The sequence below is a fragment of the Ranitomeya variabilis genome, chromosome 3 (assembly GCF_051348905.1).
Source record: "Ranitomeya variabilis isolate aRanVar5 chromosome 3, aRanVar5.hap1, whole genome shotgun sequence".
Classification (NCBI taxonomy): Eukaryota; Metazoa; Chordata; class Amphibia; order Anura; family Dendrobatidae; genus Ranitomeya; species Ranitomeya variabilis.
The window spans coordinates 409,265,085-409,280,615 of record NC_135234.1 but is presented as its reverse complement, the minus strand read 5'-3'; the positions used below and the strand labels follow the sequence as shown (position 1 = coordinate 409,280,615).

The following is a 15,531-nucleotide window of genomic DNA, read 5'->3' as shown; positions in this document are numbered from 1 at the left end:
AATATACTCCCTGTCCGCAGAAATCCACGAGTGTCCCACGACGATCTCCCATAGAGAACGGCAGCAACAGCTGTTGCAACCGCTCTCTAGGGGCTCCAGAAACACAATGACGGAGGAAGGTATTCCTCTGCCGCTGTAAAAAAAGTCCCTAGTCTTACTTTATGGCATTGCTGTATGAGAAATTTTCCCAGGCAGCAATTGTCATAAAGTGAGATTTGTCCTAAGGTAACCTCACTGATGCACTGCAGGAGCCATTGTCTCCTGTCAGTGTGTCACTGAGGGTCCTATAGAGCAGTGACATCACCCGATGTCACTGTTCTATAGGGGAGATCGTCGTGGGACACTCGTTATTAATTGGACTACGGCGGACAGGTAGTATGGGTTTATTATTTTATGTTTTTTACAGGCGCTGAAGTATGGTAAGTATGGTGAAATGAAGAATATTAAAATACTTTTTCCTAATGTGTGCGTGTTTTATTAACCCTTTCTTACTATTGGATTAATAACGGATAGGCGTCTTATTGACGCCTCTCCGTTATTAACCCGGCTTAATGTCACCTTACAATAGCAAGGTGACATTAACCCTTTATTACCCCATATCCCACCGCTACACGGGAGTGGGAAGAGAGGGGCTAAGTGCCGGAATTGGCGCATCTTACAGATGCGCCATTTCTGGGGCGGCTGCCGACTGGTATTTGTAGCCGGGGGGGGGGGCAATATCCATGGCCCCTCTCTAGGCTATGAATATCAGCCCGCAGCTGTCTGCATAGCCTTTCTGGCTATAAAATACAGGGGGACCCCACGTCATTTTTTTGGGGGGGTCCCCCTATTTTAATAGCCAGTAATAGTGAACGTTGAAACGTAGAAAATGGCGGACGTGATGGACAAAAAAACGTTCACTATTACTGACTATTAAAATAGGGGGACCCCCCCCAAAAAATGACGTGGGGTCCCCCTATATTTTATAGCCAGAAAGGCTACGCAGACAGCTGCGGTCTGATATTCATAGCCTAGAGAGGGGCCATGGATATTGCCCCCCCCCCTGGCTACAAATACCAGTCCGCAGCCGCCCCAGAAATGGCGCATCTGTAAGATGCGCCAATTCCGGCACTTAGCCCCTCTCTTCGCACTCCCGTGTAGCGGTGGGATATGAGGTATTAAGGGGTTAATGTCACCTTGCTATTGTAAGGTGACATTAAGCCGGGTTAATAACGGAGAGGCGTCAATAAGACGCCTATCCGTTATTAATCCAATAGTAAAAAAGGGTTAATAAAACACGCACACATTAGGAAAAAGTATTTTAATATTCTTCATTTCACCATACTTACCATACTTCAGCGCCTGCAAAAAACGTAAAATAATAAGCCGCATACTACCTGTCTGCCGTAGTCCAATTAATAACGAGTGTCACACGACGATCTCCCCTATAGAACCGTGACATCGGGTGATGTCACTGCTCTATAGGACCCTCAGTGACACACTGACAGGAGACAATGGCCCCTGCAGTGCATCAGTGAGGTTACCTTAGGACAAATCTCACTTTATGACAATTGCTGCCTGGGAAAATTTCTCACACATGCCATAAAGTGAGACTTTTTTTTTTACAGTGGTGGAGGAATACCTTCCTCCGTCATTGTGTTTCTGGAGCCCCTAGAGAGCGGTTGCAGCAGCTGTTGCTGCCGTTCTCTATGGGAGATCGTCGTGGGACACTCGTGGATTTCTGCGGACAGGGAGTATATTGGTTGTTTGTTTTTTTCATATTTTTTACAGGTTGACACTGGCTTCGGGGAACAAAGTGACAAGTAATGGTGAGTATGTAATCTATGTTTAATGTACTGTATGTCTATATGTATGTCATGTATGTAATGTATGAATGTATTGTATGTAGTATGTATGTAGCATGTATGTAGCATGTATGTAGCATGTATGTAGCATGTATGTAGCATGTATGTAGCATGTATGTAGCATGTATGTAGCATGTATGTATGTTGCATGTATGTAGCATGTATGTAGCATGTATGTATGTAGCATGTATGTATGTAGCATGTATGTATGTAGCATGTATGTATGTAGCATGTATGTATGTATGTAGCATTTATGTAGCATGTATGTATGTAGTATGTATGTAGCATGCATGTATGTAGTATGTATGTAGCATGTATGTAGCATGCATGTATGTAGTATGTATGTAGCATGTATGTAGCATGTATGTATGTATGTTGCATGTATGTAGTATGTATGTAGTATGTATGTATGTATGTAGCATGTATGTATGTAGCATGTAGGGAGTATTTTTTTTTCATTCAACACATTAGCCGGATGATGGGACTACTACTGTCCCATCATTGGCTAACGTGTCAATCACTGTCAGTGTAGCAGGCATCGTCCGATGGGACACTCGTGGATTTCTTCGGACAGGGAGTATATTGGTTGTTTGTTTTTTTTCATATTTTTTACAGGTTGACACTGGCTTCGGGGAACAAAGTGACAAGTAATGGTGAGTATGTAATCTATGTTTAATGTACTGTATGTCTATATGTATGTCATGTATGTAATGTATGAATGTATTGTATGTAGTATGTATGTAGTATTTATGTAGCATGTATGTAGCATGTATGTAGCATGTATGCAGCATGTATGTAGCATGTATGTAGTATGTATGTAGCATGTATGTAGTATGTATGTATGTAGTATGTATGTAGCATGTATGTATGTAGTATGTATGTATGTAGTATGTATGTAGCATGTATGTAGCATGTATGCAGTATGTATGTAGCATGTATGTATGCATGTATGTAGTATGTATGTAGCATGTATGTAGCATGTATGTAGTATGTGTGTAGCATGTATGTAGCATGTATGTTGCATGTATGTAGCATGTATGTTGCATGTATGTAGCATGTATGTTGCATGTATGTAGCATGTATGTAGCATGTATGTATGTAGCATGTATGTATGTATGTAGTATGTATGTAGCATGTATGCATGCATGTATGTAGTATGTATGTATGCATGTATGTAGCATGTATGTAGCATGTATGTAGTATGTGTGTAGCATGTATGTAGTATGTATGTAGCATGTATATTGCATGTATGTAGCATGTATGTAGTATGTATGCAGTATGTATGTAGCATGTATGTATGTAGCATGTATGTAGCATGTATGTAGCATGTATGTATGTAGTATGTATGTAGCATGTATGTATGTAATATGTATGTAGTATGTATGTAGCATGTATGTAGTATGTGTGTAGCATGTATGTAGTATGTATGTAGCATGTATATTGCATGTATGTAGCATGTATGCAGTATGTATGTAGCATGTATGTATGTATTATGTATGTAGCATGTATGTAGCATGTATGTATGTAGTATGTATGTAGTATGTATGTAGCATGTATGTAGCATGTATGTATGTAGTATGTATGTAGCATGTATGTATGTAATATGTATGTAGTATGTATGTAGCATGTATGTAGCATGCATGTATGTAGTATGTATGTAGCATGTATGTAGTATGTATGTAGCATGTATGTATGTAGTATGTATGTAGTATGTATGTATGTATGTATGTAGTATGTATGTATAGTATGTATGTAGCATGTAGGGAGTATTTTTTTTTTCATTCAACACATTAGCCGGATGATGGGACTACTACTGTCCCATCATTGGCTAATGTGTCAATCACTGTCAGTGTAGCAGGCATCGTCCGATGGGACACTCGTGGATTTCTGCGGACAGGGAGTATATCGGTTGTTTGTTTTTTTCATATTTTTTACAGGTTGACACTGGCTTCAGGGAACAAAGTGACAAGTAATGGTGAGTATGTAATCTATGTTTAATGTACTGTATGTCTATATGTAGGTCATGTATGTAATGTATTGTATGTAGTATGTATGTAGTATGTATGTAGTATGTATGTAGCATGTATGTAGTATGTATGTATGTATGTAGCATGTATGTAGCATGTATGTATCATGTATGTATCATGTATGTAGTATGTATGTAGCATGTATGTAGCATGTATGTAGTATGTGTGTAGCATGTATGTAGTATGTGTGTAGCATGTATGTAGCATGTATGTTGCATGTATGTAGTATGTATGTAGCATGTATGTAGTATGTATGCAGTATGTATGCAGTATGTATGTAGCATGTATGTAGCATATATGTATGTAGCATATAGGTATGTAGCATGTATGTATGTAGCATGTATGTATGTAGTATGTATGTAGTATGTATGTAGCATGTATGTAGTATGTATGTAGCATGTATGTATGTAGTATGTATGTAGCATGTATGTATGTAGCATGCATGTATGTAGTATGTATGTAGCATGTATGTATGTAGTATGTATGTAGTATGTATGTATGTAGTATGTATGTAGCATGTATGTAGCATGTATGTATGTATGTATGTAGTATGTATGTAGCATGTATGTAGCATGTATGTATGTAGAATGTATGTAGCATGTATGTATGTAATATGTATGTAGTATGTATGTAGCATGCATGTATGTAGTATGTATGTAGCATGTATGTAGTATGTATGTAGCATGTATGTATGTAGTATGTATGTAGCATGTATGTAGTATGTATGTAGTATGTATGTATAGTATGTATGTAGCATGTAGGGAGTATTTTTTTTTTCATTCAACACATTAGCCGGATGATGGGACTACTACTGTCCCATCATTGGCTAATGTGTCAATCACTGTCAGTGTAGCAGGCATCGTCCGATGGGACACTCGTGGATTTCTGCGGACAGGGAGTATATCGGTTGTTTGTTTTTTTCATATTTTTTACAGGTTGACACTGGCTTCGGGGAACAAAGTGACAAGTAATGGTGAGTATGTAATCTATGTTTAATATACTGTATGTCTATATGTATGTCATGTATGTAATGTATGTAATGTATTGTATGTAGTATGTATGTAGTATGTATGTAGCATGTATGTAGTATGTATGTATGTATGTAGCATGTATGTAGCATGTATGTATCATGTATGTAGTATGTATGTAGCATGTATGAAGCATGTATGTAGTATGTATGTATCATGTATGTAGTATGTATGTAGCATGTATGTTGCATGTATGTAGTATGTATGTAGCATGTATGTATGTAGTATGTATGTAGCATACATACATGTATGTATGTAGCATGTATGTATGTAGCATGTATGTATGTAGTATGCATGTATGTATGCATGTATGTAGCATGTATGTAGTATGTGTGTAGCATGTATGTAGTATGTGTGTAGCATGTATGTAGCATGTATGTTGCATGTATGTAGTATGTATGTAGCATGTATGTAGTATGTATGTATGCAGTATGTATGTAGCATATATGTATGTAGCATATATGTATGTAGCATGTATGTATGTAGTATGTATGTAGTATGTATGTAGTATGTATGTAACATGTATGTATGTAGTATGTATGTAGCATGTATGTATGTAGTATGTATGTAGCATGCATGTATGTAGTATGTATGTAGTATGTATGTAGCATGTATGTATGTATGTAGTATGTATGTAGCATGTATGTATGTAGTATGTATGTAGCATGTATGTAGCATGTATGTATGTATGTATGTAGTATGTATGTAGCATGTATGTAGCATGTATGTAGCATGTATGTAGCATGTATGTAGCATGTATGTAGCATGTATGTAGCATGTATGTAGCATGTATGTATGTAGAATGTATGTAGCATGTATGTAGTATGTATGTATGTAGCATGTATGTAGCATGTATGTATGTAGTATGTATGTAGCATGTAGGGAGTTTTTTTTTTTCATTCAACACATTAGCCGGATGATGGGACTACTACTGTCCCATCATTGGCTAATGTGTCAGTCACTGTCAGTGTAGCAGGCATCGTCCGATGGGACTTGTAGTCCCATCGGACGATGCCTGCACACACGCACAGAGCACTGGCACGCCTCACAGAGACCCCCCTTCACGCCGCACAGAGACCCCCCCCCCACGCCGCACAGAGACCCCCCCACGCCACACAGAGACCCCCCACACCGAGACCCCCCAACACCGCACAGAGACCCCCCTCCCACGCTGCACAGAGATGACCCCCCACGCCGCACAGAGACCCCCCACGCCGCATAGAGCCCAGGCAGCCCACATACAGCCTGGCACGCCGCATACAGCCCTGGAAGGCACATACACATCCCTGGCAGGCCCACACACATCCCTGGCAGGCCCGCACAGACCCCGCCCGCACACACAGACACTCAGTGTCCGCCCACGCACCGCCCACACTCTTCCCCCCTCCGGAACAGCATATAGAAGGACAAAAAGGGCTTATTTACATTCCGATATTTGTGTCCCATTGACTTGCATTGGTATTGGGTATCGGTATCGGCGATATCCGATATTTTTTTGATTTCGGCCGATCCAATCTGATACCGATACTTTTGAATATCGGAAGGTATCGCTCAACACTACTCAGGAGATTAGAAAGAAAATTATAGACAAACATGTAAAAGGTAAAAGTTATAAGACCATCTCCAAGCAGCTTGATGTTCCTGTGACTACAGTTGCACATATTATTCAGAAATTTAAGATCCATGGGGCTGTACCAAACCTCCCTGGACGTGGCCGCAGGAGGAAAATTGATAAATTAAAGAGACAGATAATATGAATGGTAACAAAAGAGCCAAGAAAAACTTCTAAACAGATTAAAGGTGAACTTCAAGCTCAATGAACATCAGTGTCAGATCGCACTATCCGTCGTTGTATGAGCCAAAGTGGACTTCATAGGAGACGACCAAGGAGGACACCATTGTTGAAAAAAAATCATAAAAAGGCCAGACTGGAATTTGACAAACTACATGTTGACAAACCACAAAGCTTCTGGGAGAATGTCCTATGGACAGATGAGACAAAAATTGAACTTTTTGACAAGGCACATCAGCTCTCTGTTCACAGATGGAAAAACGAAGCATATCAAGAAAAGAACACTGTCCCTACTGTGAAACATGGAGGAGGCTCTGTTATGTTCTGGGGCTGCTTTGCTGCATCTGGCAGAAGGTGTCTAGAATCTGTGCAGGGTACAATTAAATCTCAAGACTATCAAGGGATTCTACAGAGAAATGTGCTGCCCAGTGTCAGAAAGCTTGGTCTCAGTCACAGGTCATGGGTCTTGCAACAGGATAATGACCCAAAACACACAGCTAAAAACACCTAAGAATGGCTAAGAGGAAAACATTGGACTATTCTGATGTGACCTTCTATGAGCTCTGACCTAAATCCTATTGAGCATCTTTGGAAAGAGCTGAAACATGCTGTCTGGAAAAGGCAACCTTCAAACACGAGACAACTGGAGCAGTTTGCTCTTGAGAAGTGGGCCAGAATGCCTTTCGAGAGGTGCACAAGTCTCACTGACAGTTACAGGAATCATTTCATTGCAGTGATTGCCTCAAAAGGTTGTGCAACAAAATACTAAGTTAAGGGTACCATCATTTCAGTCCAGGCCTATTTAATTAGTTTCATTTTTCTAAATTCTGTGGAAGCATGGTTGAAAAATAATGTCTGACTTTCATTTGTTCATTTTCATAAATTTCTGTATTTATTATTACTTTTGTCAGATTCAAGTTATTTCTGTGACCATTGTGGGTTTTTCTGACATTAAACGAGGGGTACCAACAATTTTGACCACGTGTGTATAACAGGGTCACCCATCATATATAGAAGAGAAATAGAACGTTATCTGTGCTTAATAGTGATGCATAGAAAATGCATGTATTGCAGGTTACATATACTGGTAAGGTCAGTCCTTTAGTATGAACAGAAGAGCTAAAAGCAGAAGTGCAAATGAACCAATTTGTATAAGCAGGTAGTACTAGGGGGCAGCATTTACCAGAAGTGAAGAGGTGACCCTGAGCCGGATGGCAGGACCTGACTCATGGGCCCCATAGCAGCCGTGTGGTGTGCCGCTATTAGTAGTGTGCCATTAATGGCACATCACTGCATTGGGTCCCTGGGGGTGGTTTGCCTGCCCCTAACACTGGCTTTGTACTTGGTATACCACAGTAACTGCTTAATTAAAGGAAATCTGCCAGTAGAAACAACCCCCTTAAGCCATCTATATGGCCATGTAGGTCATAGGAAGCTGAATATAATGAGTCTTTGATATCTATGATCCGATCTTATTCCAGAGAACTACATTTTTTATAAGTAAATGAGCTGTTCAGGACTATGGACCGGGCACTGATCCTCATGAATATCTGCCTTCAGAGATTATTTTACATGGAGGGGGAGTTACCAGTGATGTGTTATGACTGCTCTCTTGATCTCACTGCAGAGATGTGTGAAATGCAGTGGCTAATGTGTCTGTTATGATACAAAGTTCAGTTCTACTTTTCTGTGTTCGTTACATATCACAAAAGGTAATGCCCCCTTTCATTTAAAATAAGCCAGTCCTGCCTATAGCCCTGAACAGCTCATTTGCATATGAGAAAAACATAGTTTTATAGTTTTTGAGGTTCAAGGTAGACTAAAGTCCATCAAGTTTAAACTCTAGCCTAACTTGTTGATCCAAAGGACAACAAAAACTCCATTGGGCAGACACTAATAGCTGCATATTAGGGACAAAATGTATTCTCGACTCAACATATGGCTATCAGAGTAGTTCCATGAATTAACGCCCCATTATAGAATCTAGTGCCCATAACCTGTAAAATTATATTTTTCAAGAAAGGCATCCAGGTTTTTCTTGAATTTTAGCAGTGAATCAATCAACATGAAACATGGATTTCTGTGCAGTAAAACACTGGATCACAGGTTTTTTTTAAGTGTTAAAGCCTTCACATATATAATATTACCACATTTGTAACAACTAGTATAACAAAGACATAATACACCTTCCCCTTACTGTTGGGTTCCTCAAGGATCAGTCCTAGGCCCCCTCCTCTCCTCTTTGTATACTGCCCCTATTGGACAAACAATCAGTAGATTTGGTTTCCAGTACCATCTCTATGCTGATGACTCCCAATTATACACTTCTTCTGATCTCACACCTGCCTTTTTAGAAAACACCAGTGATTGTCTTACCGCTGTCTCTAACATCATGTCCTCCTTCTATCTGAAACTGAACCTGTCAAAAACTGAACTCCTCATGTTCTCTCCCTCTATTAACCTACCTTTGCCTGACATTGCCATATCCGTGTGTGGTTCCACCATTACTCCCAAGCAACATGCCCGCTGCCTTGGGGTCATACTTGATTTCAAGCTTTCCTTCACCCCCACATCCGATCACTGGCTTGCTCTTCTTATCTGCATCTCAAAAACATTTCTAGAATTTGCCCTTTTCTTACTTTCGACTCTGCAAAAACTGTTATTGTTTCACTCATTCACGTCTGGACTATTGAAACTCTTTCCTAAACGGCCTCCCTCTTACCAAACTCTTCCCTCTCCAATTTTTCCTGAATGCTGCAGCCAGGATCATATTCCTCACCAATAGTTATACCGATGCCTCTACCTTGTGCCAGTCATTACACTGGTTACCCATCCACTCCAGAATCCAGTACAAAACTATTACCCTCATTCACAAAGCGCTCCATGGCTCAGCACCACCCTACATCTCCTCCCTGGTCTCAGCCTACCACCCTACCCGTGCCCTCCGCTCCGCTAATGACCTGAGGTTAGCATCCTCAATAATCAGAACCTCCCGCTCCCGTCTCCAAGACTTTTCACGTGCTTCGCCAATTCTTTGGAATGCACTACCCAGGTTAATATGATTAATCCCCAATCCCCACAGTTTTAAGCGTGCCCTAAAAATGCATTTGTTCAGACTGGCCTACGGCCTCAACCTAATTATCCCTGTGTGGCCCATTCATATAAGTTAAACCAAAATCAGGTTCCACTCATCATGTTCTCATACAATTTATGCAGTTAATAGCCCTCTGTGTCTGTACTAATACATACTTAGGCAGTTAACTGGTTCATGCAGCTTTACATGAACACCCGATCCTTACACTATGGCTGGTCCGAACAACGAAAGCAATTGTTACCATCCACCTCTTGTGTCTCCCCTTTTCCTCATAGTTGTAAGCTTGCGAGCAGGGCCCTCATTCCTCCTGGTATCTGTGTTGAACTGTGATTTTTGTTATGCTGTAATGTCTATTGTCTGTACAAATCCCCTCTATAATTGTAAAGCGCTGCGGAATATGTTGGCGCTATATAAATAAAATTATTATTATTATTATTATTATTATTAATATACATTGTTATACAGTGATTATCAAAGGTCTACACACCTTTGTTAAAATGTCAGGTTTTTGCCATGTAAAAAAAGAGCATATGTAGAATAATCATTTAAAAGTGTTTTCTACCTTTAATGTCATCCATAATATGTGCAATTCAATTAAAAAATAAACTACATTTTTTGAGGGTGGAAAAAGAAGTAAAATAATCTGGTTGCACAAATATGCACACCCTTAAATGAATACTTTGTTGAAGTACCCTTTGAGTTTATGACAACATTCAGTGTCTTTGGCTATCAACATGGCACATCTAGAATGAACAATGTTTGCCCACTCTTTCTTGCAGTCAAATTGTGATGGCATCTCCTGTGTATAAGGTGCTTCTGCTCAACATACAGATTTTCAGTTGGATTCATGTTTGGCCTTTAGCTGGGTCATTTCGAAACTATGATCTTCTTTTGGCTTGATAAAGGCCTTGCGTGGCTGAAACATCCCTATTTTTCCTGTGTGTACAATGGTGTCAATAATACTTTCTGGGAAGGAGATTACCCGATACCTTGGATTTTTGGATTGCGTGTAATTTTCACAACCTGGAGGAGAGGCTGTATCAAGTTTGCATGGGTTATGGAGTGGTAGATGGGATATATGTTTTACAACCGCCAAATCACCCCAAAGCATAATGCTGCCTCTCCCAATGCTTCACTATGGCTATGGTGTATGGATTCTTTTGCTGATGGGCAGTGTTGGCTTTGCCCAAAACACACCTTTTAAAATTATGTAAAAAAAAATGTCATCCTTGGTGTCATCAAACCATAACATGTTTTCCAATATGTGTTTTTTATGCTAATGGCATACTTGATATATTATTTTGGCAAAACATAGCCGGGCCTGGATTTTTTTTTTTTGTAAGAAAAGGATTTTATTTTCCCACATACTCCACAGAAATATAAAGAATACAAGAGATTTTTGTCGCTTGCAGTACACAACCAGTACTTCCCAGAAATGTCTGCAGCTCCTTTAATGTTGCTGCATGCCTGTTGGCAGCCTCATGGACCAATCTTCTTGTCCTTTCATCAATTTTTGAGGAACGTCCAGTTATAAGTAATGTCACCACTTCTTGATGACTGTCTTCATAGTGTTCCATGGTATATCTAATGCCTTGGAATTTTTTTGTACCCTTCTCCTAACTGTAACTTTCAGTAATGAGATTTGTTTGTTGGGTTGTAAGCGGTGTACAGACCGTGACAGTTATTTTAAAATACAACTAAGAAAATATCTGGAAAATCCTACTAAAACAATTACACATTATATGGGGTTAATCAGAATCACTTTAAATGATGGCAGCTGTGTCCTGACCCCTATTTAACAGGAGTTTAAATGTGGTTGGCCAATTCTGAAGACAACCACGTCACCACCAATTGTTAAAGGGTGTTCACACTTACAACCACATTATTTTATTTTTCTTTTTTTTATCCTCCCCTCCCCCACTTCCCACACCCCCCCAACAAAAAAAGATTTTTTTTCTGAATGGATTTGTACACATTAGCGATGACATTAAAGGTGGAAAATGTTCTAAAAATATTCTTCTTGATATAATTTTTTCCATGTCAAAATTCTGGCATTTTAACAGACTCAGTAAGGAATGAGGATCCCTGGTCAGAAAACATTAAAGAGCGCAAACAATAATGAGCTAATCAGTAGGGAAACAGTTGGTAAACCCTCCAATACTTAGTAAATTCAGCACTACATTATAAGTACTGATCAGATGGTCACTTAAAATTTATGCTCAATTACTTATTTAGTTATATGCATTTTTACCTATTTGCTTGACTTTTAGGAAATAATTTGGCCTCAAATCGTAGTGAGCTGCCTGTCGTGCCTTCTTATTGCCCTCTTGAACTATTTGCTACTTTTCGTTTTAAAAATTGGAGTCAAGTAAGTTAAACAAGGGCAATTTTTGGGGAATAAGGACTAATCTACCCTCCTGACAGTGTTTAATAAATAATTCTATTCCCTATGGAATAACAAATTTGGGGCATCTGTTAGAATTGTAGATTATGCGATCATTCCATTTGAAATTAATGGACAACTGGGTGTTATCATTCTTTGTTAATATGGTGGGGTTGCTGACAGTGGATGATGCAGGGGATATACATGCCGCCCAGTCAATAATAATAAAGGATTTGTAGTCAGACCTTTTGGCTGCCAATAGGAGCACAAGACCCACTATCTAAATCCACATGTGATACCTATACTTTGCCATTGTTATGGTAATTCTCCTCTGACTGGAGTAAGATTTGTGATGAGGCACACATGGAGGCGCACGCCACTTGGCAGATGCTCCTGATGCCCCTCTTAATGAACCAGGAGCATCTAACCCCACCACTTTTGATTGATCGGGTCCATCGTATAGGACTGCATAGGAGCAATAGACGCAAAGCAGTGATTCATTTTAAATCAACAATATTTACCAAGCTTTTTTTTCTTTCTATGCTTTTGTTGCAAAAGTATACATATCCTTCATAAATTGTAGAAGCAGGCCACTACTAATGAGGGGCCAAGATAATAGAAGCACTTTTATGACCTATGCGTTCAGATATCATATAGGAATAATCAATTTCTCAACTTTCATCCTTAGAGGTGCAGCGCTGGCGATCACTATTAGTTCTATTTTTGAATGTTTACTACTGTTCAGCTATATCCTAGTAAGAAAATTGCATCTTGCGACATGGGCAGGTATGTTTTCTCATGTTATGTAAAAAATGTGGTTTTATAACTGATAAAATTGTAAACATTGATCATATGTCAGTAAGGAGGTGGCTCTCATTACATGAATGCCATTTAAACCGTCCAGGCATCAGACCACAGAAACTTCACTGTGGACTGTTGTTTTTATACATCTGACCATAAACTCGTCTAAATCATCTTTGATGTTGATAGATGCTTCACTTGACACATCTGTATGTAGCAATCTTCCCATGAGATCTAGGGATATCTTTGTTGCATTAGATTGCATTAATCATGACTCCTCTTTCTGAAATTCAACCTAAAGATGTGGCGGAAGCTATATCTATCAGTTATTGGCCCAGGTGAACCATCTCAAAATGGTATGGACGTCCCAGCTGCTCCATCTATTGCACAGTGCTCCCATTTGGCTTCCGCAGTGTTTTTTACATAAGGTGCACAACTTGCTTAGCTTATCTGGGTCACAATCAGGCACTTTACACGAAGCCAAAGATGCAGGAGGATTAGCGGTCCCGAATCTGAGGATTTTCTACTTAGCTGCACAACACATTACTTGGGTTGTCCACTATTGTTATCTGATAAAGTGCCCCACGTAATTAAAAAGGAAGTATATACTGGTAGTTACCTTCTGGACCAGTGCTGCTCCTCCGCGCGATATTGACGCAGTGTCTAATCAGTGGTCACATAACCTTACGTCATATAATGTCTGCAGCCAATTATCCGCTGTTAATTCGCTGCAGAATTTCAGGATTCTAGCAGAGCAGATGTTTGCTTTTAGGCAATAATGAAGGATTCAGCGGGCGATTGACTGCAGCAGTCAAATGACGGTCAGGAGACACAGCGACAACATCAGAGGAACAGCGCCAGTGTGGTAGGTATGTACTGTATATAGTGGTTTTTTTTTTTACATGGTGACTTGTCAATTAATCAGATATCCACTGTAAAGGTGATAAATACTAGATCATAAAGGCTTGTCTGTTGGGGCCATCACAACCACTAGGACATGGAAACAAAAACCCTGTTCAACAAGATGGCTGGAATGGAGAGCAGTTGTAAGGTGCACTAGCAGAGCATAAATGTTGAAACTCCCCAGAATTTATTTTGAATTTCAGAGATTGCAATGTGAGCTACTTTTTTCATTACATAGTATGTAGATTTGTTTTTCTAATTTTCCATTTTCTCTGTAGGATGGTCTGTTGAATGCCTGAAAGACTGGGGACCTTTCTTAGAACTGGGGATGCCTGGAATAGTGATACAGTCACTTAAAGTTTGGAGTTTTGAAATAGTGATGATACTATCAGGTTTATTACAGTAAATCTTCCATATTCCTGGATCCCAGTTGTAATTCTAAAATTTATTTTTACCTTTTTGATATTTTTTTAGGTCTTATTAACCTAGTGGAACTTGGAGGACAATCCATTTTATTTCAATTGATAACTGTTTTGCACAAGGTACAACAAATAATTTTGTATGTGTGTATACTGTATAATGCACTACTGTATAATTCACTATGTCTTGTACTTTACAGATTCCATTTGCACTTGAATTGTCTACCAGCATTAGGGTTGGCTTCCATTTAGGAGCTGGAATGACTGGTGAAGCCAAGAAATCTGCTAAACTGAGCATCTTTATATCAGGTAGAAATAAAATACCAATATAAAGATACCAGGAAGAAACAATCCTGTGTATCCTGGTATATATGTCCCCCATCCTGGGTTCCTTCCTTTTATTTATGTCCCCAATCCTGGTATATATGCCCCCATGTTATGCCCATTCCTGATTATATGCACTGCTCAAAAAAATAAATGGAATACTAAAATACCACATCCTAGATATCACTGAATGAAATATTTCAGTTGCAAATCTTTATTCATTACATAGTGGAATGTGTTGAGAACAATAAAACCTAAAAATTATCAACGTAAATCACAACTAATATCCCACGGAGGTCTGGAGTTGGAATGATGCTCAAAATCAAAGTGGAAAATGAAGTTACAGGCTGATCCAACTGCAGTGGAAATGCCTCAAGACAAGGAAATGATGCTCAGTAGAGTGTGTGGCCTCCACGTGCCTGTATGACCTCCCTACAATGCCTGGGCATGCTCCTGATGAGGCGGCAGATGGTCTCCTGAGGGATCTCCACCCAAACCTGGACTAAAGCATCCGCCAACTCCTGGACAGTGTGTGGTGCAATGTGACATTGGTGGATGGTGTGAGACATGATGTCCCAGATGTGTTCATTCGCATTCAGGTCTGGGGAACGGGCGGGCCAGTCCATAGCTTCAGTGCCTTCATCTTGCAGGAACTGCTGACACACTCCAGCCACATGAGGTCTGGCATTGTCCTTCATTAGGAGGAACCCAGGGCCAACTGCACCAGCATATGGTCTCACAAGGGGTCTGAGATCTCATCTCGGTACCTAATGGCAGTCAGGCTACCTCTGGCGAGCACATGGAGGGCTGTGCGGCCCTCCAAAGAAATGCCACCTCACACCATTACTGACCAACTGCCAAACCGATCATGCTGAAGGATGTTGCAGGCAGCAGATCGCTCTCCACGGCGTCTCCA

At 39.9% G+C, this 15,531-nt stretch overlaps 1 protein-coding gene across 2 annotated transcripts in view; it reads left to right on the top strand.

Moving 5' to 3' along the window:
• The window catches only part of LOC143816176 (multidrug and toxin extrusion protein 1-like), a 139,576-nt gene that overhangs the window by 75,017 nt on the left and 49,028 nt on the right, over nucleotides 1–15,531 (top strand). For both annotated transcript variants that reach the window (XM_077296250.1, XM_077296248.1), the window contains 5 exons: nucleotides 12,056–12,153; nucleotides 12,857–12,954; nucleotides 14,151–14,264; nucleotides 14,347–14,414; nucleotides 14,492–14,600. In XM_077296250.1, the coding sequence (XP_077152365.1) occupies nucleotides 12,056–12,153; nucleotides 12,857–12,954; nucleotides 14,151–14,264; nucleotides 14,347–14,414; nucleotides 14,492–14,600 (487 nt within the window). The remainder of the gene's footprint in view (nucleotides 1–12,055; nucleotides 12,154–12,856; nucleotides 12,955–14,150; nucleotides 14,265–14,346; nucleotides 14,415–14,491; nucleotides 14,601–15,531) is intronic.